Source organism: Ostrinia furnacalis, unplaced genomic scaffold (genome assembly GCF_004193835.3).
Source record: "Ostrinia furnacalis isolate ACB-3 unplaced genomic scaffold, ASM419383v2 OfSCF4630, whole genome shotgun sequence".
Lineage (NCBI taxonomy): Eukaryota > Metazoa > Arthropoda > Insecta > Lepidoptera > Crambidae > Ostrinia > Ostrinia furnacalis.
Genome location: NW_021134869.1, coordinates 335,372 through 362,997, shown reverse-complemented (window position 1 = coordinate 362,997; position 27,626 = coordinate 335,372). Strand labels below are relative to the sequence as shown.

Here is a 27,626-nt window from a genome sequence, read left to right as displayed (position 1 = left end):
CATCTATTGGCATCCGAGTGAACTAAAAGTAAATATTACAAATTTGTAAATAGTCTGTGCTGTATATTACACTAGCAAACTAGTAATCCGCCCTGCCTTTGTACGGGTAGCATCATTAATTAATACCAAATGATATCCCCACAGGTAACGCCGGCGGGAAGCAAGTTGCAATCGTGCAGCCACAGAGGAGAGACACCACTGAACAAATTGGTAAGTCAATATTGTGTATCAATAATTTGCTTATCTACACTGACTATCAAACTGTGATACTTAATTTTGCAGGTCAATGTATGTATTAGGTATCCTTATTGTCGAGTAAAAACGTCCATTGTCGCGGGACATTTCTAGCCAACAAAATACTAAGGCCTAGAACACACGGTGAAACGCAATTGCAACGAAACTGCAACTTCTAGTTACTTTTGAGTTGAATCTAAGTTTCTGCCATAGGTTCCGTTGAGAGACCACACATGACGCGACCATTTCAAACCGGTTTTAAACTGATATAAGTTGTTCCAATTTAAAAATATGCCCACTTATCCGCAGACCAAACCGCAAGATCGTCGCCACAAGCAAAGCGCGCTCGCATGACAGCGACCGAAGCCTACGACGCCGACGACACTCCGCAGCGTCGGGCGGCGCGCGGCATGACGCAGGCCGAGATGTGGATCGCGTCGCGGAAGACCAGCCCGCGACGCGCCGCCAAGTCTCTGCCCGCGCCCACGGTCAGTGGAACATTTCATCTTTATTCAAATTAGACGGGTTAAGCTCGATTCACACATATCAGTGAAGCCACAGTTCCGTCAAAGTGTTCGCTCAGTTCAGTATCAGTGTGTCAGTGAAATATTTTGAATATTTTAAAATGTCTGAGAGCTGTTTCAATATTCTTGTTCAGAAACTATGAATTAAGTTATTTTGTTTTTGATGCCGCGGAGGCGTCCGTGATCCAACAAAAAATATCGTCGTCAACGAATACGTCCGTGATTGCCGGTGTCGGCACTGACACTGAGAGCACTGTGTCGTCACTGATACTGACGAGTGGGAATGTGTTCATAGAAACTGTATGAAAGAATATTTCGCACTGTGACAGTGAGCCAGTGAATAGTACGTGCACATTTAGGTGCACAAGTCCGACTACGCAAGATTGACATGCTCTTGTCAGCGGGGGAGCCTATTGTCGCAATGGCTCAGTAATTGTTTTTATATGTACTGTTAAATGTGGAAAATCTAAAACGTTAAAATAACGGTATCGTTATAGCCAATGAGGCAATATAATGTGAAAGTATCCAGTGTTTTATTTATGAGAATAGATCTACCGGCCTCTAACAGCAGTACCTACTTACTGTGTCAGTAAAGATTTAAAATTTATAAAAAAGTAAAGTTTTTCTGTTTCTAAAGCCCGGTCCGTGAGCACGTAGAATTTTGTCCAATGACCCCTAGCTACCTATCCTTATCGCTCGCGCGTAATTATGTTGCTATCGCGCTCGCACATTCTCGTAATGGGTAGCTAGGGGTCATTGAACAAAATTCTACGTGTTCATAGACCGGGCTTTACCTATCCTAATAAATGTCCATACTCATTATTGGTTCACTCCGCAGGGCGGCGCGGCGCGGCGGAGCCTGCCGAGCAAGAAACATACTCCGCTGCGACTGACCGTGCTGCGGCAAGCACAGAGCGCGCACAAGCGACAAGTCACCAAGATACAGGCGCCCACGCAGATTGGTACGTATAGTAGATCGTTTCATCCACGTAGACGCGCCCCACCACTTAGGCCCTTTTCACACGTCCCGGTTGCCGGCTAACCGATTATTATGGGCATGCCGGATTAATTACGCAGGAACATGTGAAAGCTACGTACCATGCCCATACACTTCACCACCGGATACCCGGCAACCGGGACGTGTGAAAAGGGCCTTAGGCTGGTTTTAGTGTCACGCGGACCGTCCGGTGCGAACCCGCTTCGCACGGCTAATCTGTATGAACTTCTAGGGAGCGTTTTAGAGTAATGCGGTCCGGAGGAACCGCTCGCTCCCTAGCAGTTCATACAGATCGGCTGTGCGGAGCGATCCGCACTGACAGTCCGCGTGACACTAAAACCAGCCTTATTGACCGAGGGAGGCGCGGGGTGCGGGGAGTTTTACCCGAGCAATCCGAGCGGCATTATTGAATTGTGCGTGTGCACTCATGGATAATTTAGCGTGTACCGATAACACTCAAACATTAACGGAAGAATAGTGGGGCGCGTCTTCGTGGATGACCTTGTGTTTTTTCCATATTAAGTAACGATTGGCGCCGATTACGTATTCTAATGTTGATTTGAGTGTTTTAATATTTATACTATGTAAAAAAGGAAAGAAATCTCAAAGTTATGTGCATGTATCTGACACGTCGTTCAGTTAGCAAGGTGCTCTTTCAATGTGTCAAATAATTACAATCCGATCAAGTTAACTGCACCTGGCAGCCGTGACGTCACATCGACGCTCTGGTACGGACGCGGAGAGGTGCGCAGGTAAGTGCGTGGAAGAGTCGCATTCCAGCGAGGTGTGTCATAATTTGATCGGGTTGTAATTCCTTGCGCGAGTTTAACAACAATATTCCAAGAAATTATAATAGGTGCCGTTCGCATCACTATCACTGGTTGAGTTTGAATCAAGTTTTGAATATCACAATCCATACACTGGCCTGGTAGTAGTTTTAGCATAAATTCCAAAAATACTTTACCCTATACTTATCGTAACATTTTAAATAAATATTAAAAAAAATATATAAACAATTTGTATTGCCCAATTTACTAATAGTCCCATTAGCCCCTCGTGTTAAGCTAAATAAGCTTGTGTTACGAGCGCGCTCACCGCAATAGTCGAGCGGCGGTGGGATTCGAACCCACGTTCCTCGGATCTCGAGTCGGCCACTCCGACCCCTTCGCCGTTCGGCTATCGTGGCTACATTCACGAAGAACACCATCTAACTCACCAACGCATCCTCAGACCACACGAAGCAAGCGGCCATAATGCTGATGACGGGACACACGTCCAAGGGCCCGAGCCCGCGCGCCAAGACCACACCTTCCTTCGTGGCCAAGAAGCGCAGCCCCGCCGCCCGCGCGTCCCGCACTCCCCGCCGAAGCCCCAAGGCCCCGCCCACTAGGACCAGCAAGAGAGGATCCGCTAGCGGCTCCGTGAGTACCAGTTTTATTATTGTCTATACTACTTTAGTTTGTTAATGAGGGCTATCGTTTTAGCGCTCACCAGTTAGCGCCACTGTAGAATAAGTTCCTGTCACTTACTAGTAGAAATAGAAATATAAATCTTTTATTTGCGTAAGAGACACGGTACATATTTGTTCAAATTATACATAAAGCAGTTTGTAAGTGCATGCGTGCTCTACCGAATGTCGGCATGCAAAAACTTAACAAAAATGTCACATTAAATAAATTAAAATTAAAAAGATGTCCATTAATAAAATCATAATAATATTACATGCTTGTCAGGTACACATTTATTTACATTGTTTATTTAAGTCAAAATATTATTTCATGTCATAAAAGCACTCTCCAACAAGCCAGCGTTTTAATTTACGTAAAAACAAAGTAGTAGGTAATTGAGTAGCGAAGACAGTGGGACCAACTGGTAAGCGCTAAAGTGGCAGGAGGACTATCGCATTTGCACTCATCAAGATGGCGCCACTGTAGAGTAAGGTTCTTTCAATCGCCAGGGGTGCCAACTGTTAAGTATAAAAACGATAGCCCTCATTGTGAAGAATCTAAAACGTTAAAATAACGGTATCGTTATAGCCAATGAGCTGCTGTCGTAGTGACATTGACGTAATGTCAATGTCACACTAGATAGAAACGTCAGAATAGAGGGACGTGTAGTGATGAATTGTATTTAAAAATGAGGCAATCTAATGTGAAACTTCAGTGTTTTATTTATGACAATAGATCTACCGGCCTCTAACACTACATAGTCAAACGATTCTGAAATGTCAAGTGGCGAAAATCGGAACTAAAAACCCAGTGATGAATGGTTATCCAACATGGCAAAATTCGGAACTAATAATCCAGTTGATAGTAGCGCCCTCCTATTATGATAGCTGGCACGGTTCAGCGTTGGAAAAAAATAGTAGCATTCGAGAGGTACGCGTACTATACGCGTGTCCTGAGGAAGATATTTATTTAATTTTTACATAGTATAAAACAAAATCGTCCCCGCTATCGTTCGCTTAGATCTTTTGGACTACACAGTGGATTTTAATGCAGTTTTCAGCATAAGATAGTGATTCAAGAGAAACTCTTGCTAAGTCGGAGCGGATCGCTCGATCGATCGCTAGTTTTAGATAAATTGCTTCAGAATTTTATCACCGTTGATTGTCACTGCACTACACTAGGCACATTGTGCAGTTAATACTTACGAAATTCCAGACTGGTGTCATCGCTTAAAAATAGTAAGATTATGAAAGTTGTTGACAAAAAACGCAGATCCAGATAAACGTATTCACATATTTCTAACGTTGGAATATACGTAGGATGCACGCTATTCGAGTAAATATATTAATTATGCATGCAACAAAAACCTCGTGATCATACATTTCCTATTCACGAGACGAGCGTGTTAATTGATTATAAACATTAAAATAAATCTTGAATTTTATATGTTTAGTTATCAGAAAGTAACAAATAATGAAAAATCCTTAGGCCTAAATTGTAATTGAAATAAAATAATGATCATCTAATAATATTTATTAATTAATAGTAATTCAAAGCAGAACGTTTCAATAACAGTAGGTATTGCACATAGCAGCTATGCAATTAGTGAATGACCTCAGACTACATCAAAATTACCATTCGTTCGAGTGACTAAGTAACTGTTTTGCACCTTTTTATGCGGTGACTTTGTATAAAACACGTCACGCGGACGACTTCAGTCATTGCAAAGTCGAATTGCACTGTAACGTCGCACGGTCTCGGTTGTTTTTCAAATAAAATAACAGGAATTGTGTTAATATGTTTTCGTTTCTGTGGAAGAAGTACCTGGCGGAATATTTCAGTTTCTACCTGAAAGATGTTAGAATGCTTTATGAGTAATTTTTGTAGTTGTTGTGTTGCAGTATTCTTTGTCTATGCTATGTGCATTGTGCATTTCTGGAAAGAGCATGTTACTCAGAAATGAATTATTTAGCAAGGTTATCCTACGGGAGTCGAAAAAGTCGGGGTAGAATGTGATAATAACGCAAATGAATGACGTTAAATGTTTTGCCGCGCAATTTGGCTAGGTATTTTTTTGAATACATAGATATATCACTGCACTCAGTGACAGTGAGACAATTTCGTTACCTAATTACGGGCGCGGACTATACCAATTGATAAAATAGTTGAAAACAGTCCAAATAAAAATCTGCAGTGTTTCTCATTGTGGAAGGTTGCAATTATCAATATGGATTTTTAGAAAATATTAAAACGGTGATTCCGTTTGCAATAGCCTTTCCCGTCTTCGTTTGATACAGTAGCTAGTTTTAAATTTAAATACGAGGATTGTTCAATAATGTATTTTTTTAATTAGTGAACTATCTAGCTATATAAAAGGCTACAACAACTATCTCTCCGCAGGTATCGATCCTGGAGATCAGCGACTCGACTCAGTCCACCACTCGCTCGGGCTCGCCGCTGCTGCCGACGCCGCGCAAGTCCGCGCTCAAGGGGCCCGGCGCCGCGCGCAAACACGACTCCATCAAGTTCGACCTCAGCAACCTCGAACCCACTCCCACCAGCGACGACGAACTAACTCTACACTACTCCGACACCTCCAGCACTCAATCACCTTCCCCGAGAAAAGGCATTCACTCTCGAAGCAGCAGGATGCTGGAGAAATCCCTCGGGACGTCCACTGATGTGTCGCGGAGGAGCAGGAGCACCCTCACCGCGGTGTCTCCCGAATCTCCCCGCAGGAAGTCCAGTCGAGGCACTCTTATACTCCAGAAAGCGCTGGACGCATCCCAAAGCGACGACGGCTACTCGCGTCGCACCACCAGGACCTTGACCGATCGTAGCGCCGACGCGACGGTCGCCTCAGCTTTCCGCACCCGTACGTTGTCTCCGCGGTCCCCGGCTCAAAACCTGGAAACCTACTCCATCGTCGACCTGGTGTCGATGGACTCCAACGAGTCTGGAAGGTCGACGTCGGTGTACAATTCCGCCGGGTCCATCGACAGCAGCGCCACCGCGTTCGGGACGCCCCAGAACAGCACCGGTAGACGAACCAGGTCCACTATCGATCCCAGCACCCTGCTCGGGTCCAGCACGCCGTATGTTAAACCTACGAGAAGCTCGTCATTGAAGTCGCAGGGTTCAGGGAAGAGTTCCATCAAAAACTCCACAAACTTATCCACGAGGAGCTCGGGCCCCGCTCGCCGGTCGAAGTCGCTGACGACTCCTGAAAATTCTCGAGACACTCAAAGGCACATCTCGGTCAACAGCACCCGAATATCGCGCGCCTCGAAGAGCCGGTCGCGGATCAACGACACCGATTTGATGCTGATATCTTCGAGCGACATCTCTCAGATGGAGGACGCCTCGCCGCTGTCGTCGAGGCGCGTCAGTCAGAAGTCCCCGCAGAATAGTCCCGCGCCGACTCGGAAAAGTTCCCGTAGGAGCGGTGGGGACGCCACGCCCGATGGCAGCGAGAAGGAAAATCAAGGTACCAGCACGCCGCAAAACAGGCACAGCCCTGAGGAGGCCGGCACGCCTGTCCTCAGCATTCAGAGCCTGCTAGATTCGAGCCAGAGCTCCTTCGCTTCCCAGAACTCGTCCAGGAAGGGACGAGGCGGCTCCAAGCGCAAGACGATCGGCGTCATAAGGTCACAGCCGCGCGGCCGGCCCGCGGTCAAGTCTAAATCCCTGAGCTTCACGGCGAGGAGGGGTCTGCTGAGACTGAGCAAGGATTCCTCGTTAGCTTCGGACAAAACGGACGAGGGCGCTCCGAAGCCGAGCAACGAAAAGATGGTCACTCCAAAGAGCGCCGTCAAATTGGTCCAGGAGGCCGTCAAGAACAAACACTCCACCGCGAAGAAGCCGCAGTCGAAGCGCTCGATCATCGACGATCTCAACGAGTCCGACATCGTCAAGCAGCTGTTCAGCAGCCCCGTCAAAAGGAAGCTGTCTCAAAGCATGACGGAGTTCTCGAGGAAGCAGCTGTTCGATGACGAGGATGACGTCGTTGTCAACAGGAGGCCGACGCGCAACACGATCGCGGTGGCCAACCGGACGCCGGATAACTCCATCTTGGACCGCACGGAGCCGATCACGCCCGAAGTCTTCGTCAGCCCGATCGGCACGCCTGCCGAGAGCCCCAATCTATCGGGAATAAAGAGACTGTTCCGCAAGAACACGCCGAATAATGATCTCCGAAACGTCAGAGGAGTCAAAGGCCTGTTACGCACGCCTCGAACCAGAAGGTCTATCAAGAACGACCTGTCCGACGTCGCCGGAGTGAAGCAGGTATTCGCGAAATCGCCCAAAAACCGCCTGAGCGACGTCAGAGTGAAGGAAGTGTTCGCGGAGGGGCCCAAAAATGATTTGCGACGCGTCTCGGGAGTGAAATCTCTGTTCCGATCGCAGAAGGAGCGCGCATCGCCGAGGAACGACCTGACCGACGTTCGAGGCGTCAAGAACCTATTCCAAAGAAGCAGTCCCCGCAACGATCTGCGCAGAGTGTCGGGTGTCAAGAAAACTATGAGGAGAAATTCGCCCAAAAACGATTTGTCCGACGTGCGAGGCGTCAAGAAGTTGTTCAAAGGTTCAAAAGCGAGGAACGACCTCAACGACGTCAGCGGAGTCGAGGAACTTTTCAACGAATCGGGTCATTCCGTGCCAGAATCGGAGCGGCTGTTCAATCAGTTACTGGGCAAGCCGCCGATCAAGGCAGTCTACTCGAAGAGCTTTGCAAAGAAGACTACGGCACCTAAGACCAGGGCGCGCGCCGCGAAGTCTTTGCACGCGTCGATCGACGTCATCACCAATAACGTGGAGGATTGGCTGGAGCGCGAGCTGCAGAAACGTCTGCACAAGGACGACGTGCCCAAGGCGGTGTCTAAAGGTAAATTTTTATTTTAATATGAATTTTAATTTATTTTATTTTATTATATTTTTTTGCCCCTGCGTACAAGGCACCCACTGAAAACCAGTGTCTTGGCACTGGGCAGTAAAATGTCAACTGTCAAGATAATACTGAGTGGGTGACCTCGTTGGCAACATTTTTTTTTTCTCCGCCTCATTGTTTTTGTGCTTTTTAGTTGTCAAATAAATATTTTTTCTTTCTTTCTTTCTAAAGAGCTTCAGAAGCTGAGTACAGCGACAGTGGAAGGCGCTGAACCGTTGCGGACCTCGCGCGTCCGCACTAGTACCGTGGCGCGGGCCGAAGTCTCGGTAAGTGCTGTTTATTTGTTCAAAAAGGTGACAGGTCACAAGATCGGAGCCAGACCGGCCTATTCGAGATACGAAGAACGCTGATTAGAATTCCGTCGTTCGTTGGACTGTTATGGTTAATCCACGAATCATAGAGATGCCTAAACTGAATTGTCCCAACAAACTCATTGACAGGGGGGCGGGGTATTGACGATGGCGCCCCGCTGTCAATGTCACGGGTAAGACTGTGACGCGCCCCGCGACGTATCGACAGCCCTAGCACCGAGCACGGAGATTTTGACAACCCTACGGCTGCGCGGCCGNATCTGAAAATATAAATGTTTTCATTATAACTCCGTATTCACTAAAAAGAATAGGATACGTAGGCGGTACTACAGATATTTTCTAAGAGTTTTCAAAATGGTGACTTTTCGATTGGTCCATCTCAGGAACCCATGGTGTCCCTAGAAAACTAACTTGACATTCAAGACTACAATGAAGTGTCTTAAAAGAAAACATTTTTTAATCATTCTACCTAAAACAATTTTTTAGATAGAAATGAAGTAGAAAAGTATGACGCCCGTATTCACAAACGATGCTTGCTTAAGTGAAAAAGCAAATCAAACGCACAGCGTTGAATAGAGCTGTGATTGGTTCGTGTGTCACCCTGCATGCGTAACTGCCTAGCTCGCATAAATATTTATAACTATGTATTTTGAAAACCTGTAAACCTTTGAAAAAGAGGCTGACAATAGTGTCTGAGTTTCTTGCGCTGCTTCTTCTCAGCACTGGCCCATTTATTGTCCTGAAGCAGTGGTAGGGTTAATACTGGGATGTGTAAAAGTGCTTTTTTAAAGCCTACTTACAGAAATAAATGAGTTTTACTGAGTTTTTTACTGTGCGTCCACGCGCACTGTGAAACTTCATAGTAATGTTTGTGAATATGGGCGTGAGTATATTACCTCACTTACACTTATATGAGTATATTACGCAGGCCGCTACCAACTGGGCAACATGGAAAGCATTGGGGGAGGTCTATGTTCAGCAGTGGACGTCCTATGGCTGAGATGATGATGATGATGATCGTCGGCCGTTTGGTGTAGTGGTTCGAAACGGACTACTATTCCAGAGGTTGTGGGTTCGATTCCCGCAAACAAATGTTTGTACTGTTTGGACTTGGTGTTTTCTATGTATAATATGTATGTATTTACAAAAAAAAAGTATTTAAGTATGTTTATATCCGTTGTCTAGTACCCATAGTAGAAGCTTTGCTCAGTTTGGGACTAGAGGCGCAGTGTAAAGTGTCTAAGGATATTTATTTATTTATATTTAACTAGCTGACCCGGCGAACTTTGTTCCGCCTTAATGGTAATAAATAAGCAGACTTTTTTTTATTTCGAACGGGATAAAAAGTATCATATGTCCTTCTCCTGGCTCTAAACTACCTCCCTGACAATTTTCAGCTAAATCGGTTCAGCCGTTCTTGAGTTATAAGTGGTGTAACTAACACGACTTTCTTTTATATATACAGGGTGTTAGGTAAATGGGTATATGAGCCGACACTAGCCCATGTTAACATGGGCATATAAATGGTATGGTGAAGTGAAGTCAGAAAATTGATATCATCATTTTATTTTTTTAAATTTTCATACAAAATAAATTTTATAAAATCCGATGTATGAAAATTAAAATAATTAAAATGAAGATATCAATTTTCTGACTTCACCATACCATTTATATGCCCATGTTAACATGGGCTAGTGTCGGCTCATATACCCATTTACCAAACACCCTGTATATATAAAAGAAAGTCGTGTTAGTTACACCACTTATAACTCAAGAACGGCTGAACCGATTTAGCTGAAAATTGTCAGGGAGGTAGTTTAGAGCCAGGAGAAGGACATATGATACTTTTTATCCCGTTCGAAATAAAAAAAAGTCTGCTTATTTATTACCATTAAGGCGGAACAAAGTTCGCCGGGTCAGCTAGTTAAATATAAATAAATAAATATCCTTAGACACTTTACACTGCGCCTCTAGTCCCAAACTGAGCAAAGCTTCTACTATGGGTACTAGACAACGGATATAAACATACTTAAATACTTTTTTTTTGTAAATACATACATATTATACATAGAAAACACCAAGTCCAAACAGTACAAACATTTGTTTGCGGGAATCGAACCCACAACCTCTGGAATAGTAGTCCGTTTCGAACCACTACACCAAACGGCCGACGATCATCATCATCATCATCTCAGCCATAGGACGTCCACTGCTGAACATAGACCTCCCCCAATGCTTTCCATGTTGCCCAGTTGGTAGCGGCCTGCGTAATATACTCATATAAGTGTAAGTGAGGTAATATACTCACGCCCATATTCACAAACATTACTATGAAGTTTCACAGTGCGCGTGGACGCACAGTAAAAAACTCAGTAAAACTCATTTATTTCTGTAAGTAGGCTTTAAAAAAGCACTTTTACACATCCCAGTATTAACCCTACCACTGCTTCAGGACAATAAATGGGCCAGTGCTGAGAAGAAGCAGCGCAAGAAACTCAGACACTATTGTCAGCCTCTTTTTCAAAGGTTTACAGGTTTTCAAAATACATAGTTATAAATATTTATGCGAGCTAGGCAGTTACGCATGCAGGGTGACACACGAACCAATCACAGCTCTATTCAACGCTGTGCGTTTGATTTGCTTTTTCACTTAAGCAAGCATCGTTTGTGAATACGGGCGTCATACTTTTCTACTTCATTTCTATCTAAAAAATTGTTTTAGGTAGAATGATTAAAAAATGTTTTCTTTTAAGACACTTCATTGTAGTCTTGAATGTCAAGTTAGTTTTCTAGGGACACCATGGGTTCCTGAGATGGACCAATCGAAAAGTCACCATTTTGAAAACTCTTAGAAAATATCTGTAGTACCGCCTACGTATCCTATTCTTTTTAGTGAATACGGAGTTATAATGAAAACATTTATATTTTCAGATCTGAATCAACGTTGGCAATGCCGGAGCCGAAACCGACTAAAGCCAAGCGAACCACTAAGGCTGCCGTTGAAATCGAAGCACCCAAACAGGCTGCGAAGTCCCCGCCCAAAGCCAACGCTTCGAAATCTTCGCCAAGGCAAGCTCCTGAGCCTCGCGCAACGCGAGCTCGCGGCGTCAAGGCCGACCGCTCGCAAACTCAAACCAAGAAACGACGAACATCTCTAGTTATCTCCAAGAAGTCGCCCGTCATGAGCCCTAAACCCGCGCCCAGGACGAAAAGAGCAAAAGCCGAACCGCAGCCAGATTCGCCGCTCAAACCCCAGCCGAAGCAGACTCGAGGCAGAGCGGCCCAGCCGCCGTCCCCGGTCAAGCCTAGCCCGAAGAAAACCAGAGGCAAAGCGAACCAACCCCAGTCTCCGGTTAAATCTAGCCCCAAGAAGAGAGGCGAAGCGACCCGCACGTCGTCCCCGCCCAAACCAAGCCCGAAGAAGAGAGGCACCCGCAAGCAGGAAGACAAACCGGCGACACCTAAACGACCCACCCGAGCTAAAGTGCAAAAAGCTTCGGTTGTCGTGGGCAAACCCTCGCCTAAGATGAAGCCGCAAGCGAAATCCAAAAGCGAAGCGAAAGTAACCGTGAGCGAGTCGCCTAAAACGAAACGGAAAGTCGCCAGTCGGGCTGCGAAAACCCAAGATGAAGTCAATAGTCCGCGAAAGTCACGCAAAATTGCGGCTAACGAAAAAAGTGTCGAACAAGTCGAAATCAAATCGAGACGCAGGAAAGTGGAATCTCCCAAAAAATCACCGCAGCCGGCCAGGACGCGCCGGGCGGCCGAAAATGAACCTAAGAGCAAGAGGAGCAAAGCCGTCAGCGAATCTGATAAAAATCCCGGGCCGGAAAAGAAGGAGAGAAAGGGGCGAAAAACTCAAGTCGTAGAAGAAAAGCCTGAACCAAAGAGAACTCGTAAGACTCAGGATGAATCAAAGAAGACTGTCGCGAGGGAGTCGCCGAAACCGATTCGATCCCGCGGCAGGAAGCTCGAGGCCCAGGAGAGCGTCCAATCGGAGCCCACGACAAGGACCCGGCGGGGAAAAGTCAGCGAAAACGCCACCGTCATACCCGAAGTCGCGTCTCGGAAGCGCAAAACCACCGCGGAGAACGTCATACCTGCCAAAGTGACCAAAACCAGCGCCAAGGAGGTCGTCGAGACGAAGTCCCGGCGAGGGCGGAAGACGACCATCGAGACCGTCGAGGCGGAGACGGGCAGCGTCAGGCAAAAACGCTCCGTAATTAAGGACAGCAAGGTCTCTATTAGCTCGCGTCAGAACCAGGACGGCAGCCGCGTGGAAAACGTGCGGACGGTCCGCTCGCGCAAGCTCGTGGTGACCGCCGTGGAGACCAGCGCCCCCAAACCGAAGACCGCAAGAGGCGGGAAAGTAAGTCGTTTATCAAATTATCAACTATGCTTACGAGCAAAAGTATGGAATCACGCCGTTGTGTTTGGTTCCGAGCCATCTTAAGAACTGAATGATTATGTATGTATTTATAGTTTCAATTTAAAGTGTAAAACATTACCTTTAAAATGGTACCATTTTTAATTATCTTCTATTAGTCATTTAGTTCTTACGATCGCTCGGAACAAGTATGGTGATTCCATACATTCCATACTAAAGCCTGGTCCGTGAGCACGTAGAATTTTGTCCAATGACCCCAAGCTACCCATCCTTATCGCTCGCGCGTAATTATATTGCTGTCGCGACTGTGCGACGGGCGCCCGCAGTGAGTGTGCGCGCGCGATAGCAACATAATTACGTGCGAGCGACAAGGATGGGTAGCTTGGGGTCATTGGACAAAATTCTACGTGCTTACGGACCAGGCTTTAGCTGTGCCCGCGACTTCGCACGCGTGAAAACCCGTTTTCGCAACATTTTTCATTTTTGCTCTGCTCCTATTGATCGTAGCGTGATGTTGTATAGCCTATAGCCTTCCTCGATAAATGGGCTATCTAAACACTGAAAGAATTTTTCAAATCGGACCAGTAGTTCCTTAGATTAGCGCGTTCAAGTAAACAAACAAACTCTTCAGCTTTATAATATTAGTATAGATTATTCGTTCGCTCGTTTCATCCAAATGACGCTGGACGAAGGCCTCCCCCAAGCATTTCCATAACAACCGGCTGCCCGCGTCCAGGTTCCTCCTGCGACCTTCACCAGATCGTCGGTCCACCTATGTATTACTATGGAAAAATAATTAACTAAAAAGATAAACTTAAGACAATAAGTGTTCACAAATGCAGTCGGAGGCATCGATGACTAATTCTTTTGTTGGTGAAATGTATTTGATGCCTCCGACTGCATTTGTGAATACTTATGCTGAGTTGCACCACCTTCTTTTAATTTAAGTGACATATTTTATATTGACTGACTCATAAATCTGCTGAGATTTTTCTTTAGATTTTGTGGCGCTATATGAAAATTATTATTGTTTGCAGGCAACTGCCAAACAAAATGAAACAAAAACCAACACTCGGAAAAAGAAGACTGAATCATCGCCTGCAAAACGTAAGTTACATTTTGCACTATTTCATCAATAATGTAGATTTTAAAACAGTCAGTCTTAGATTCATTTAAAGATGAATATAACTTGATTTAATTTCAGAAGCATCCCCGGAGAAGCGCACGCGCCGCGCCGCCCGTCCGCAAGAAGGTAAGCGAATTTCAAATCCTGTAGAAGGGTTCAGTCCATAATTATAAAGGCTTAAAGACATAAGAAGTAGTTTGTTACCCTTTGAATATAATTTAACAGATTTAAAGTGTGCTACATTACTGCCATTTTCAATATTTACACTAATTCGGTCAGCCTTTTTGGGCTGACACTGTAGATTTGTTGTCGACACGAAAAGAAGAAGTCAGCCTTGAATCTATTTTCGGTTTTCAGTTTGACTCTGGTCGGTAGCCGGTTCTATAAAGGTCATGGCACACCTTAACCTTGCGTTCTCACAGAGTCCTCATTTCTTCATGTCCTGCATTTACTAAATACATTGTTTACTTTTATTTCAGAGACAACAAAAGCAACGGGCCGCTCACGTAGGAGATAATACAACTGACATAGAAAATCAAGTACAAAACTATAATTTAAAACGTAAGTTTTTAAACAAAACAGTTCAATATTGTATACCTACGTTAAATGGCCGCTGGGGCAGGAAAGTTCTTGAGTGGCGACCACGAGCCGGAAGACTTAGCGTGGCCAGGTCTCCCATTAGGTGGACCGACGATCTGGTGAAGGTCACGGGAGGTGCCTGGATGCGAGCGGCGCAGAACCGGTCTTTGTGGAAATCCTTGGGATCCTTCCTACATTTCCATACTAAATGTCAATTTAAGCCAGAGTCTAACTTTTAGTAAAAAGGGGGACTAAGTTTAAAATATATTTTTCGTAGTAACATAATATTCATTCATTAGTTTTCTCTTCTCCTGCGCAAATTGCATTCGCAGTTATCTACAACGTACGTTTGCTTGTTTAACTTATAGACGCTTATATTTTGTATATTTACAATGTTTATGTATTGTTTCAGGTGCATTTATAAAACGCCGTAAGAGTACATATTTATGATAATTAACGTTTACTTAGTCTAATTTAACATCTAAAACGATCCTCAGGATAGCGTCCGTCGTCGAACGACGCACTGAAGCTCAAACAAACTGTATACGGGACAGTAGATATTTTAATAGGACATTTCTTTACTACTTATGTAACTTGTCGTACATGACAATAAAACAATATTTTGCGATGTTGAAGTTAAATAGCAATCAACTGTTGTAATCTTTGATGTTAATGGATATTAATGTTGTATATGAGAAAGGTTTTCAACATACCGAATTAAATATAGTACATGTTATGTAGAAGACTTGAAAAGTACATTTAAACTGTATTATGAAATAGATGAAGTTTTTAAATAGTTGGTAACACACACTTGCTGGGTGTTTGATATTGTTACTGAGTACTCGCAATGTTGAGTTTACATTTGATGTTGTTGGAGTCTCGTCTCTAGACAGCAATAAATAACGGCTATCTCAACAGTTGAAACTTAAGTTTGGTTTTAGACAGTTAATTTTAAGAACCCAAAAAATAAGTTTGATTTTATTTTAGACGCCTAAAATATTATGTAGGGTTTTAGTTGATATTTTAGTGTTCAATCTGTGTGATTCGTAATATCATGGGTTTATTTTTATTTTAATCGCTTTGTATTGCTTTTAATATGCCAAATTAGGTTCTGATTTTTTTTGTGATAATATAGATTCTTGGTCTGCGTGCTATTGCGCTAATAGTGGTACTATTTTATAACGAAGCACAATATCAATGCACACTTTTTCTGGTTTTTTAAACGGACATTATTTGTTTTAGTATTTTGGATATTTTAGTTGAAAATAGACATTTCTTAGTATGTAGTGATGATACAACGGTGCTCGTGACGCACTCGATCGCATCAGGAATTATTCGCAGTGGTTTCCTGGCAAGAATGACTAATTCAGAAAGAAACAGACATATAACGTGATCTCGACTCAATCACAAGTCGATAAAGTTTAAAATTGCTTCAACACCGATTGGAACTGTTGAGTTTAATGTTTCTTTCAGCAAAACACTGCGAATAAGGTCCTATTTTTGTGAAATGTGATGCCTTTTGAAGTGTTGAGCATTATAGACATGCAACGGGAACAAAGTTTTTATTTAGATTACCTTAGAAGAGTTGACAGGTTTCATATTGATATTTGTAGAAAAGTTCTGGAATTGCAATTAAATAAATATTGTTAATAAATAAATATAATAAATTGTGAGATACAAAATAACATTGATTTTTAATACGAGGGAATGTTACCCAACGAAATGGGAAATTCTTTTCGCACGCTCCTTAGGGCGTGGACACATATCTTCAGTGCGGCACGGCGCCTGATGTGATGTGAAGAGACATCAGGACAGCCTGATCAAGCGACATCTACAGGGCTACGATTGGATGGGTGCAACGATTATAACCCGGTTCAGTTAACTGCGCACCTGGTTACCGTGACGTCACGTCGACGCTCTGGTAAGGACGGGGCGAACGCGGGTAAGGCTGGTTTTAGTGTCACGCGGACTGTCAGTGCGGATCGCTCCGCACAGCCGATCTGTATGAACTGCTAGGGAGCGGAGCGGTTCCTCCGGAACGCATTACTCTAAAACGCTCCCTAGAAGTTCATACAGATTGGCCGTGCGGAGCGGGTCCACACCGGACGGTCCGCGTGACACTAAAACCAGCCTATGTGCGAGGCAGAGTCGCAATCCAGTGAGTTGCGCAGTTAGCCCCATCGGGTTGTAAGAAAGATGCCACACGTTGCGTTGCGGTGCCGCTCCGCAGTTCTACATATAAAAGTCTGACGGACTGACAATGTCCGTGTGGCGTCTCTCATAATCTTATAAAGCCCGGTCTGTGAGCACGTAGAATTTTGTCCAATGACCCCAAGCTACCCATCCTTATCGCTCGCACACTCACTGCGGCCGCCCGTCGCACAGTCGCGACAGCAATATAATTACGCGCGAGCGATAAGGATGGGTAGCTTGGGGTCATTGGACAAAATTCTACGTGCTCACAGACCAGACTATAGAGGCATTTTGTCGATCTTACACGATTAATTATATCGTGGCGCGCATCCTAGCCCGTTTAGCTGTTTACATTCTCGTCCTATCTGTCCATCAATCATGACGCCGGCGGCTTGACTTTAACCGGGTTGGAGATGCGGAATATCGTCGGCAGTAGGTTTGCGAGCGCGTGGAATAGTTCAGGCGCGGTGGCGGGCGGCGCACAGAAGTGTAAGGTTCGAGGCTCCGCGCCGCCCCAGCCGGCTGCTTCAAGCACGAATCCTTTCACGCATTTTAGAACTAGTTCTGCGCGGCGGAGGCACCATGCTGCTGTTGTTTCCTGTGTAAGATAGTAATTTGGTATTGAGATGTCCTGTTTGATAAAGCCTGCTGTAAAGTTTAAAGCAGGGCGTAAAGGTAGTCTTCACTCACATTATTTCATTATAATGCATACGGAACCCGTACATCTATGCAGATGTTTGGCAAAACGGCTTATTTTGCTATTCGGAACAAGAATTAATTTTTATTTTTAGGATGATCAGGCGCCGACTAAACTGGGAAAATTATTCTTCAATTCTTGTATGCCTCTTTGAAAATATGACACAACTTTTAGATTCTATTATTCTATTATCAGTTTGGATAATAAGGAGTCTATATAGATAGATAAAAAGCAAGTCTTCAACAAGATAATACATATACAGGATGTCCCGAAAGTAGTGCGCCGGATTGACATAGAGGTACATTTATCTACTAGGTAGTTTATTATAAGGCCTGCTGAGCTATCTCCAGTGTTAGTCTGGCGTGCTACCTTCAAGACACCCTGTATTATAATACAGAAACAACAAACCTCTGACAAGTCGTTCCTGAGCAGCAGCGGGATGGAGATGCTGGTGACGTCGTTGCAGCAGGCCGCCTTCAGGATGTTCCGCAGCCCCAGGATGGCCGGGTGCCGCGACGTGATGTCGCCTGACAAACATTCAAATAACCGGTTCATTTCAAGGAAAGAAGAATAAAAAAAGAATTCTAAAACCTGTGTAATTAAAATCAATAAATAAATGTACGCATTTTCATACAAGTTCATACTGGTGGTCTGACAAAAAGTTTAGTCTGCGGGGGTTCTAAAGAAGCTTTTATTAATAGGACAGAAAAAAGAAGTCGACGAAACCAGGGTCTTTAAAGGCAAGCGGGGAAAGTAGTGTCCGACCGAAACTAATTTTACGACCGAAACCGAAACCGAAAAGGAATTTCGGCAACGGTGTCTATTTCGGCCGAAACCGAAACCGAAACTTCCTTACAAGGCTCATATTTTGAGGGAAAAATAAAGGAAACGTTATTAATTAGTCAGTCTTTATTGTTTTCTCCTTAAATTGCATTAAAATTGAACTTATAAAGCGCCTTTTTACTCTAAAAGGTATCAAATTATGTATTAAAAAAGAAAAAGAAGGATTTATAGTCTAGATTTTTTTTAATTACTCGCAATATTCAGGACATCTACAATCTACATAACCCGTCCCATGGTCGGGTCTTTTACCTTAATAATTTCTCAAAACAAAATTGGTAGTACGTAGGTTAGTATCTACCTACTCTACTTGCCACTTGGATACCTTGGTGATAAATACTAAAATTAACTTTGAAATTCTGAATCCATAATATTATCACCATGAAATGCACTATAGTCATTATACCTAAGTAATGTTTGTTTACGTATAGCATTTGCGAACCAAAATAAAAAATTATAGGTTAGATTAAACTTGATTATACTTTTATCAGTCATATTGAATATATTTTTTATGTTTACTACCCGCTCTTATGTTATAACGACATAAAACGAGATAAAATTCAAAATAAATCACTCGAAAACTCGCCACCACAACAAAACAAAACTAACAGCAAATAAACAAGCGAGCGAATCACGACATTGGCTCTGATCGGCTCGGATTCATTCACTCATTCAACGCGCCAAACATGACCGATAACAGCGCGGAAACTCCCGAATGCACATTCGGTTTCGGTCGTAGTTTCGGCAAGTTTGCCGCCGAAAACGAAACTAAACCGAAACTCGTGTTTTTACCGAAACTCAACCGAAAACGAAACCGAAACCGAACATTCGGTCGGACACTAGGGGAAAGATAAATCTTCAGTTCGTTGCTGGATGTTAGTTGTTCTATCTGCTACCAGTCGATTCGGTTCTTCCTTTGGAGCGCCTCCTAGCGGAATGTTTAGTAACTAAAATTACATTACGTTTCGTATATCCTCAATAGATGGCGTTAAATCCTGTCTTTGACAAGGTTGACGGTCCAACGAGCTGGTGGGCGTAGTCACATCTCTAGCATCTCAGAAAAACCTTTTTGCTTCACCTTTCGTCGGATTTCTGACAAATATAAGGTGACTGAGTTTCTTCCGCCACTTCTTTTCAGCACCAGTCGATGTTATCTCGAAGTGGTGGTAGGGCAAGATGTATTTGGGGCGTGTGTAAATGGGCTACATCATCTATACTAATAATACTAATCTATGCTAATATTATAAAGCTGAAGAGTTTGTTTGTTTACTTGAACGTGCTAATCTCCGGAACTACTGGTCCGATTTGAAAAATTTTTTCAGTGTTAGACAGCCCATTTATCGAGGAAGGCTATAGGCTATACAACATCTCCCTACGTACAATAGGAGCAGAGCAATAATGAAAAATGTTGCGAAAACAGGTTTTCACGCGTACGAAGTCGCGGGCACAGCTAATCTGAGATAAAGCGTATCGCCACTGACCGGTCCTCAGCGGCGCATCATCAGCCAGCAGATGGAAGACGACGTGGACATCGGCCAGGTTGCTGTGGCGCGTGACCAGCGCGTCGCCCGGCTGCATCGCTTGCCGCCAGCGAGCCTTGCTGGCGGTCCCAACTGTGTTCCCGTTTGATTGCTGCTCGCGAAGCCGCTGAGCGTTGCGGGCCTCCGCCTGGAGGGGAAATACATATAAAATGAAACTGATAGATGTTTAATTGAAGCTGGTGTCAACCGCACTTAAAAGATAAAATAGAAAAGCTGAGTAACATAATAAGCTTTTCCAGCACATGACAATCTAACAATGGCGTTTCCATATTAAGCAATCGTATATCGCTCTGCACAGAGCGAGGACGAAAACACCTTTCAAAAAGAAGTTTTTTAATACAGGTTTATTTCAATTTAAAATGAGACTGCCAAGTGCCAACCCCTGTAGTTGTTATACCTACTTCTTAAGATAATAAAGCAATTTCAATTTCAATCTTCGTCCCGCTCTGTTGGTGGAAACAACAACTTGCGCGTTATGCCGCTTTGTCTCTACACATCTCAGCTTTTGTAGTAAACACAAGGTCTAGGATAGCTACAGCCTGCTGTGATGTGAGAATATGACCGACATTCCGTCCGCAAACGAGAAGTGGTGTTAGTGACATCTGCAGCCGTCGAGATGCTTCTAAATTTTTAAGCGGGATATGTCTGGCTCTAGGATAGTTATAACACTCACCGGCTCCTTAATCCTTTCAGCAATCTCCCTTAGCTGTGCGTCCACGGATGGAAAGTGATGTTCCGTAGCGGCGGCGGTGGCGGGAAGCGCTTCGGGCGGCACGCGATCGCTTATCAGCACGCACGCTGATAACTCAGTCGAATATAGTCCTAGTGACGTCTGCAGCCGCTGCGATGCTTCTAGAAGGCTAGGCAGGCTATGTCTGGCTGTAAGATAGCCACAACTTACTGTAAAACCCATCGGCTCCTTGATGCTCTCGGCAATCCCCCTGAGCTACGCGACGATATTCGAGAAATGGTGCTGGTGACGACATCTGCTAGCGTCAAGATGTTTCTAGGGGACTAAGCAGGATAATATGTTTGGTTTTAGGATAGTCACAGGCTGTTGTAATATAACCAACACTCACTGGCCCTTTGATCCTCTCAGCAATCTCTCTAAGCTGCGCGTTCATAGGCGGATAATGTCTGCAGCCACCAAGATTCTTATAAAAGGTTAGGCGAGATATGTCTGGCTCTAGGATGCTGTGACATTCACCGGCTCCTAGAAGACCGCGGTAATATCTGGTTCGAAAATAGCTACAAACTACTGTATTAGGAGTGTCTAATCATCATCATCATCATTTCAGCCACAGGACGTCCACTGCAGAACATAGGCCTCCCCCAATGACTTCCACATCGCACGGTTGGTAGCGGCCTGCATCCAGCGCCTTCCTGCTACCTTTATCAGGTCGTCGGTCCACCTTGTGGGTGGACGTCCTACGCTGCGTTTTCCGGTACGTGGCCTCCATTCCAGAACCTTGCTGCCCCATCGGCCATCAGTTCTGCGTACTATGTGCCCTGCCCACTGCCACTTCAGCTTGCTAATCCGTCGGGCTATGTCAGCGACTTTAGTTCGTTTACGGATCTCCTCATTTCTGATTCGATCTCGTAAAGAAACACCGAGCATAGCCCTCTCCATAGCACGCTGTGCAACTTTGAGCTTCTGTATAAGGCCTATAGTGAGGGGCCACGTTTCCGAGCCATAAGTCACACATTAGACACTCACCGGCTCCTTAATCCTATCAGCAATCTCCCTTAGCTGTGCGTCCACAGATGGAAAGTGATGTTCCGTAGCGGCGGCGGCGGCGGGCAGTGCGTCGGGCGGCACGCGATCGCTTATCAGCACGCACGCTGATAACTCAGTCGAATATAATCCTAGGGATGTTTGCAACCGACGAGACGATTCCAGGGGGCTGCGGAAAGGAATACAGCTGATTAGGTTTCAGCTTTTGAATGCGGTTGAACTACTTGAACTTTCTTTGAACAATATGTCTTAAAAACTAATGCAGTTCATAACTGTCAAACTTCAGATAATTTTGATTCCAGTCCACACCATTTCACATAACAGACAATAAATTAATTTTCCGTACATTTCTTTTTGTCTTGAGACACTGCGGTATTTCGGACGTGAGTATATTGCGTAGCTTCCCGAACGCTGCCCAGCCGAGTTGGATTCGACGATTGACCTCTTTCTCGAAGTTGGCCCTACCTAACTGGACTGTTTGTCCCAGGTATACATAATTGTCAACAACTTCGAGTGTAGAGTCTCCAACCTTCAAAGGAGTGGGTGCGACACGGACATTAGACATGATGTCTTCGAGCAGTGTGTGCTGCCAGTGTTGATTTATGGATCCGAAACGTGGACGCTTACTATGGGCCTCATAAGAAGGCTCAAGGTCACCCAAAGGGCGATGGAGCGGGCCATGCTTGGAGTTTCCCTGCGTGATCGAATCAGAAATGAGGAGATCCGCAGGAGAACCAAAGTGACCGACATAGCTCGCAGAATTGCTAAAACCAAGTGGCAGTGGGCGGGGCACATAGCTCGTAGAGACGATGGCCGTTGGGGCAGAAAAGTTCTCGAGTGGCGACCACGGGCTGGAAGACGTAGCGTGGGCAGGCCTCCTACTAGGTGGACCGACGATCTCGTAAAGGTCGCGGGAAGAGCCTGGATGCGGGCAGCGCAGGACCGTGCATTGTGGAAAGCCTTGGAGGGGGCCTTTGTCCAGCAGTGGACGTCATTTGGCTGAAACGAACGAACGAACGACATTTCTTTTAACAATTCTGGCGATGCTACTTCGCTTCACAACTTAATGTCGGAATAGGTTAGTAGTATCTCATACAATTTGTATGGCAATACAAGCCGATGACGTTACTGTGTGGTAAAAAAACTCATTTAACTACTCATCAATTTCAAAGTATGTAACTTAAATCTAAAAGATGATGGGAAGAAGCGTCATAACTATCCAACAGATAAGGAATAGGTCAAATAATTGAAAACTGGATTGAGTTTAATAGGCTAGAATGGAGAGAAATGAATTCTTCTGTCTTCACTTAGGCCCGATTCAGCCAAACTGTTATCCGAGAATAATTCGTGGTATAACCAGGCCTGTTCATCTCCGCGAGTTTACATCGAAAACAAAACACGCACGATGGCCCACCTACAGGATACTATTCGACAAGGCCTCACATACGAGCGAACATTGACTCACGCACGCGTATTCTTGTGTATGATGGAAGAAAATAAAGAAAATGGTGTACTAAATACTGTGCAGTATTTAACTGCCTAAATAATAATAAAAACACAGAATGTACTTTTTTAAGTTGCCTCAAGACACTGAGAGGTAAATAAGTAGTTCATATTATTCATGATAATTCATGCTAAATCATGTATTTCCTCCGCCATTTTCCGCAGTTTGGCACCTCACTCACGTCACATCATTTTACCGAAGTCCGATCACTGACGTTTGTCAACAAAATGGTGCTTGACTCTTGAGACAAGCTAAATTACACCATATTGTTAATGACATTGAGCATACATTTTTTTAAATACCTTCGCGAAGTAAAACTTCTGTATGTAGTACTTATTATTATTCTGTGCCAGTACTAACTTGTCGACATGGTCGAGCGTGCACAAGTCCCGCATGTCCATAGCGACGATGCGGACGTTGTGCGTCTGCTTGAGCTGGCTGCCCAGGTGGATGGTGAAGCTCTCCTCCAGCCGCGGACGAGGCGCTCCGCCCTCAGCCGCTAGCGGAGGCGAGAACGTGCCGAGAGGAGAGTTGCTGGGAAATAAATACATTTTATAGAATGTCTGGTCCTTTCTCATAAGAAGGCTCAAGGTCACCCAAAGAGCGATGGAGCGTGCTATGCTCGGAGTTTCCCTGCGTGGTCGAATCAGAAATGAGGAGATCCGGAGGAGAACCAGAGTGACTGACATACTTAGCCCGCAGAATCGCTAAAATCAAGTGGCAGTGGGCGGGGCACATAGCACGGAGAGCTGATGGCCACTGGGGCAGGAAAGTCACGAGCCGGAAGACGTAGCGTGGGCAGGCCTCCCACTAGGTGGACCGACGATCTGGTGAAAGTCGCGGAAGGTGCCTGGATGCGAGCGGCGCAGGACCGGTCTTTGTGGAAATCCTTGGGAGAGGCCTTTGTCCAGCTGTGGACGTCTTTCGACTGAAACGAACGAACGAACTGGTCCGCGAGCACGTATAATTTTGTCCAAAGAGCCCAAGCTACCCATCCTTATTGCTCGCGCGTAGTTATGTTGCTGTCGCGCTCGCACACTCACTGCGGGCACCCGTCGCACAGTCGCGACAGCAATATAATAACGCGCGAGCGATAAGGATGGGTAGCTTGGGGTCATTGGACAAAATTATACGTGCTCACAGACCGGGCTTTAGTCAAGAATCAAGGTATATACTTGTACGATTCTGAAACGTCAAGTGGTAAAAATCATAACAAAAACAAATAACCCAGCATTGATAGCAGCGTCCTGCAAAAGGACAATGACCAAAAATGTATGGAGTGTGGTCCAAATGTCCACCACTAACGAGACCTATGCAGTAAAATAGTCTACTAAATACTGATTCATTATAACCAAACCGCAGTCAAAAATATGCTGTCAGTAAAAAGTTATGACTGAACGAAAAGTTTGTTTTTTACCTTTTCATCCGAAAAATGTTTTTGATGTCATTCTATCCATTGCACATTTTGGACTAATCTACGCATGTTATGTCATGTCGCATGTGGCGTGGGGTTATAGATGAATTTTATTAAATATTATACTAGCTGTGCCTACGACTTTGTACGCGTGAAAATATGTAGTTTGAATAATATTTCCCATTTTTTACAACATTTATCTTTACTGCTCCGCCCCTATTGGTTGTAGGGTGATGGTATTTATTCTTAAACCACCCTTGATAAATGGGCTATCCATAACAAAAAGAATTTTTCAAATCGGACTAGTAGTTCCTGAGATTAGCGCGTAAACTACTATAATTATTCAAACAGTCATAACTTTTTACTGACAGCTTATTTTTTTTTCGTCCCATACTGAAAGTTAATCTCTATTTAATGGACTATAAGCCAATATAGGTCTCATTAGTGGTGGACATTTGGACCACTTTTGGTCATTGTACTTTACATTAAAATTTCAGTGTTTTCCAACTTGCCAAAAATCCTATTAACCCAGTATTGATAGTAGCGCCCTCCTGACAATGTCATAGCTGACAACTATAAAGATCTCCTACACTGAATTTGTGACTAAACCGTCTCAGCTATTGCATTGTCAGGAGTACGCTACTATTTATACAGGATTATTAGTTCCGATTATTACTACGTTGGATAACCATTATAATTATGACATTTACAGGAGAGAGCTACTATCAATTATAGTTAGGATCTACAGCTTGGACTGCAATGAAATGAAACTTCACCAGTGGAGTTTGAGTAGTCCCGGGGGATAGCAAACTAGGTTAGAACCCGCATGGAATTTAATCAGAAGAATGTAGGAGGAGCTTGAAATATAACATTGATTTCCCTCCGTTTGAAAACGGGAGACATCTGCGGTTGACAATAAAAATACAGACAACCGACTTATAGTTGGACCCGATTCTATTTTGTATGAAGAATCGGCCGACAACAAATCGGTGTAATGTGTCTTCCATCGAAAAATCGGTGGCTGCGCCTAGACTAAAACTTGGACTTCGACTCACGTGGGCGTATGCAGTTGCGCGCTATGCTGGTACTGTTCAAGTGTGCGCATGAGCCAAGCCCTATAATGCGCCCGCTGCGCCTGAGCCAAGGCATCGAGCTGCGAGCCCCAGCGGCCGGCCGCCAGGCTCTGTTGTTCGAAGTGCTCGGCTGCTAGCTCGTTGATCTCCTCCTCTGTTGTTGATAGGTTTAGGAGCCGGACTTTCTCTTCCATTTCTTCTGTTTGCCTAGAAATAGAATTGTTAGTAATATTCTTAAATTGAATCAACTGATAACCAGTGGGTGGGTACTTAAGAGTACTATAAAAATGTACAATAATACACACTCTTGTGGTATCTACAAATCATAAAAAATCATGTTATCTGAATTAAATACTTTTTTATTTTATAAACCTGTATCTTCTTTTTACCTACCTACAATAACATTAAATTAATGTGGGTAGTTTAATCTCACTAGCAAAATTGACTTTATCATTTAAAATTTGACAAAAACACTGCTAAGTTTGTTAAACACTTACCTCTGAGTTAGGACCTTGATATCTTCATCCCTATTCTTCACAGTATTCATCACAGTCTTAGCGTATGAATTTTCAACTTGCAGTATCGTTTCTAACGCCGGTGAATGCACAAGCTTATGGTACGCTGCAGCAAACACTTCCTCGTCCGACGTTCCTTTTTGTTCTGCAAACTCCATGACGTTGTCCTTGAACATCTTCTCCCAGTTTTTGACGATGCCTTCTACGTTAAGTTCACTGTTTTTGAGCTGATTAAGGAGCTTTTCATCACGGTCATTGTGGAAGTTTTTTGTCTCTTCAGTGACAAATTCAGCAAGCTTTTCATTGAGTTCTAGAATTGTGAAATAACAAACATCAAATAAATTAACGAAAATATGTCTTGAAAGTTTTAAGTACCACCTAAATTACTTTTCAATAATATTCACAACTTCAATGGTTTTGAAAATTTTCAAACTTCGAAATCTAAATCATAATAAAATTAATCACTTTAATTTTACTGATACAGGTATTTCCTAAATTGAAAATGTTCATGTTTCTAGATACCCTCATATAATTAAAAAATACAAGTTGTTTCGTAAAGTAGGGTAAGTTAGCAGAAAAAAATGCATACCCACAATATCCAAGTGAAAGATAGCACTTGCCTATCTACATCATTTTCTGGATGGAAATAAATCGATAAATCATTGTTCACATGTTTATCAATAAAATTAATGATTAGGGTAGACAATTTAACTACAAAATGTCTTGTTGGTTGTCCTAATAAATAAAATAAAATAAAAAATAAAAATAAAATAAAATGGGCGTAATAGGACGGAAGTTACCCATTACTGCATGATTACTGTCGTGTATGTGCGATGCATTTTACACATAAACACTTCTCCTCTTCCCTCTTAGAACTCCACCTAAGTAGCTTATGAAAGTATTATAAGCGTAATAAACATAAAAATGAAGCTCACCATCTTCTAAATACACTGGAATGTGAAACATGTTCATAACTCTTTGCACGAGCTCTCGTGTGGACCCGCTGTGCGGTATCTCCACGGGGACCTCTAATTTGAACAGCAAATCTTCGTTGGTACATGTTGGAAACGAGAATTTAAACGTTTTTGTTGTATTTTGAACTGTTTCTGCGGTCATTTTCACACCAAAACACAAATTCAGCTGACTACTGACAGCAGCAGAAGCAGTGCTGTACTGCTGTCTGTCATTCTTGTCAATGTCACTACTGTCACAGTTGGCTTCGTTTCTGTTTACGCATTTAGCATTTATTAATTATTTTCTGTAACAATTGACGAATAAAAAAGATTTTTTTTTATTTTATTATCCGATGGAGTAGTCGCATAGTAGTGCCAGTTCCCGAGTTCTATCCCGGTCCTGTCCATTTAAAAATATTTATTTATGCCATAGAGTTGTTACTTAAGGCGTACTTAAAGCATTCTCTGCCAGTCATCCTTTGGGCTAAACAGGAAAAATTCGTTTGGCAATTAGTTTAAAAGAAAATAATGTTTTTCTATCTTATTTCTATCTTATCCTTTGTTATTATTTTATACCCAGGATTCCCACGGGTGCTGTGTAATGCCG

General features: G+C 43.8%; 2 protein-coding genes across 2 annotated transcripts; one reads left to right on the top strand and one right to left on the bottom strand.

Moving 5' to 3' along the window:
* Positions 1-128: 128 nt before the first annotated feature.
* LOC114359721 (proliferation marker protein Ki-67) lies at positions 129-16,180 on the top strand (the record flags this gene model as incomplete). The annotated part of the gene is made up of 12 exons (XM_028314209.1): positions 129-210; positions 544-722; positions 1,597-1,720; positions 2,986-3,176; positions 5,601-8,088; positions 8,323-8,417; positions 8,949-8,959; positions 11,394-12,831; positions 13,887-13,956; positions 14,054-14,101; positions 14,455-14,536; positions 14,967-16,180. Coding segments are annotated over 11 exons (4,764 nt in total), but the record flags the coding sequence as incomplete, so codon positions are not given.
* A 772-nt stretch (positions 16,181-16,952) lies between these two features.
* LOC114359724 (protein C12orf4 homolog) lies at positions 16,953-27,217 on the bottom strand. The gene is made up of 8 exons (XM_028314211.1): positions 27,002-27,217; positions 26,049-26,376; positions 25,534-25,758; positions 23,425-23,598; positions 21,543-21,729; positions 19,766-19,952; positions 17,853-17,971; positions 16,953-17,345 (listed from the first exon to the last, which is right to left on the bottom strand). The coding sequence occupies exons 1-8, from the start codon at positions 27,180-27,182 to the stop codon at positions 17,124-17,126; spliced, it is 1,623 nt and encodes a 540-aa protein (XP_028170012.1). The 5' UTR covers positions 27,183-27,217; the 3' UTR covers positions 16,953-17,123.
* Positions 27,218-27,626: the final 409 nt, after the last annotated feature.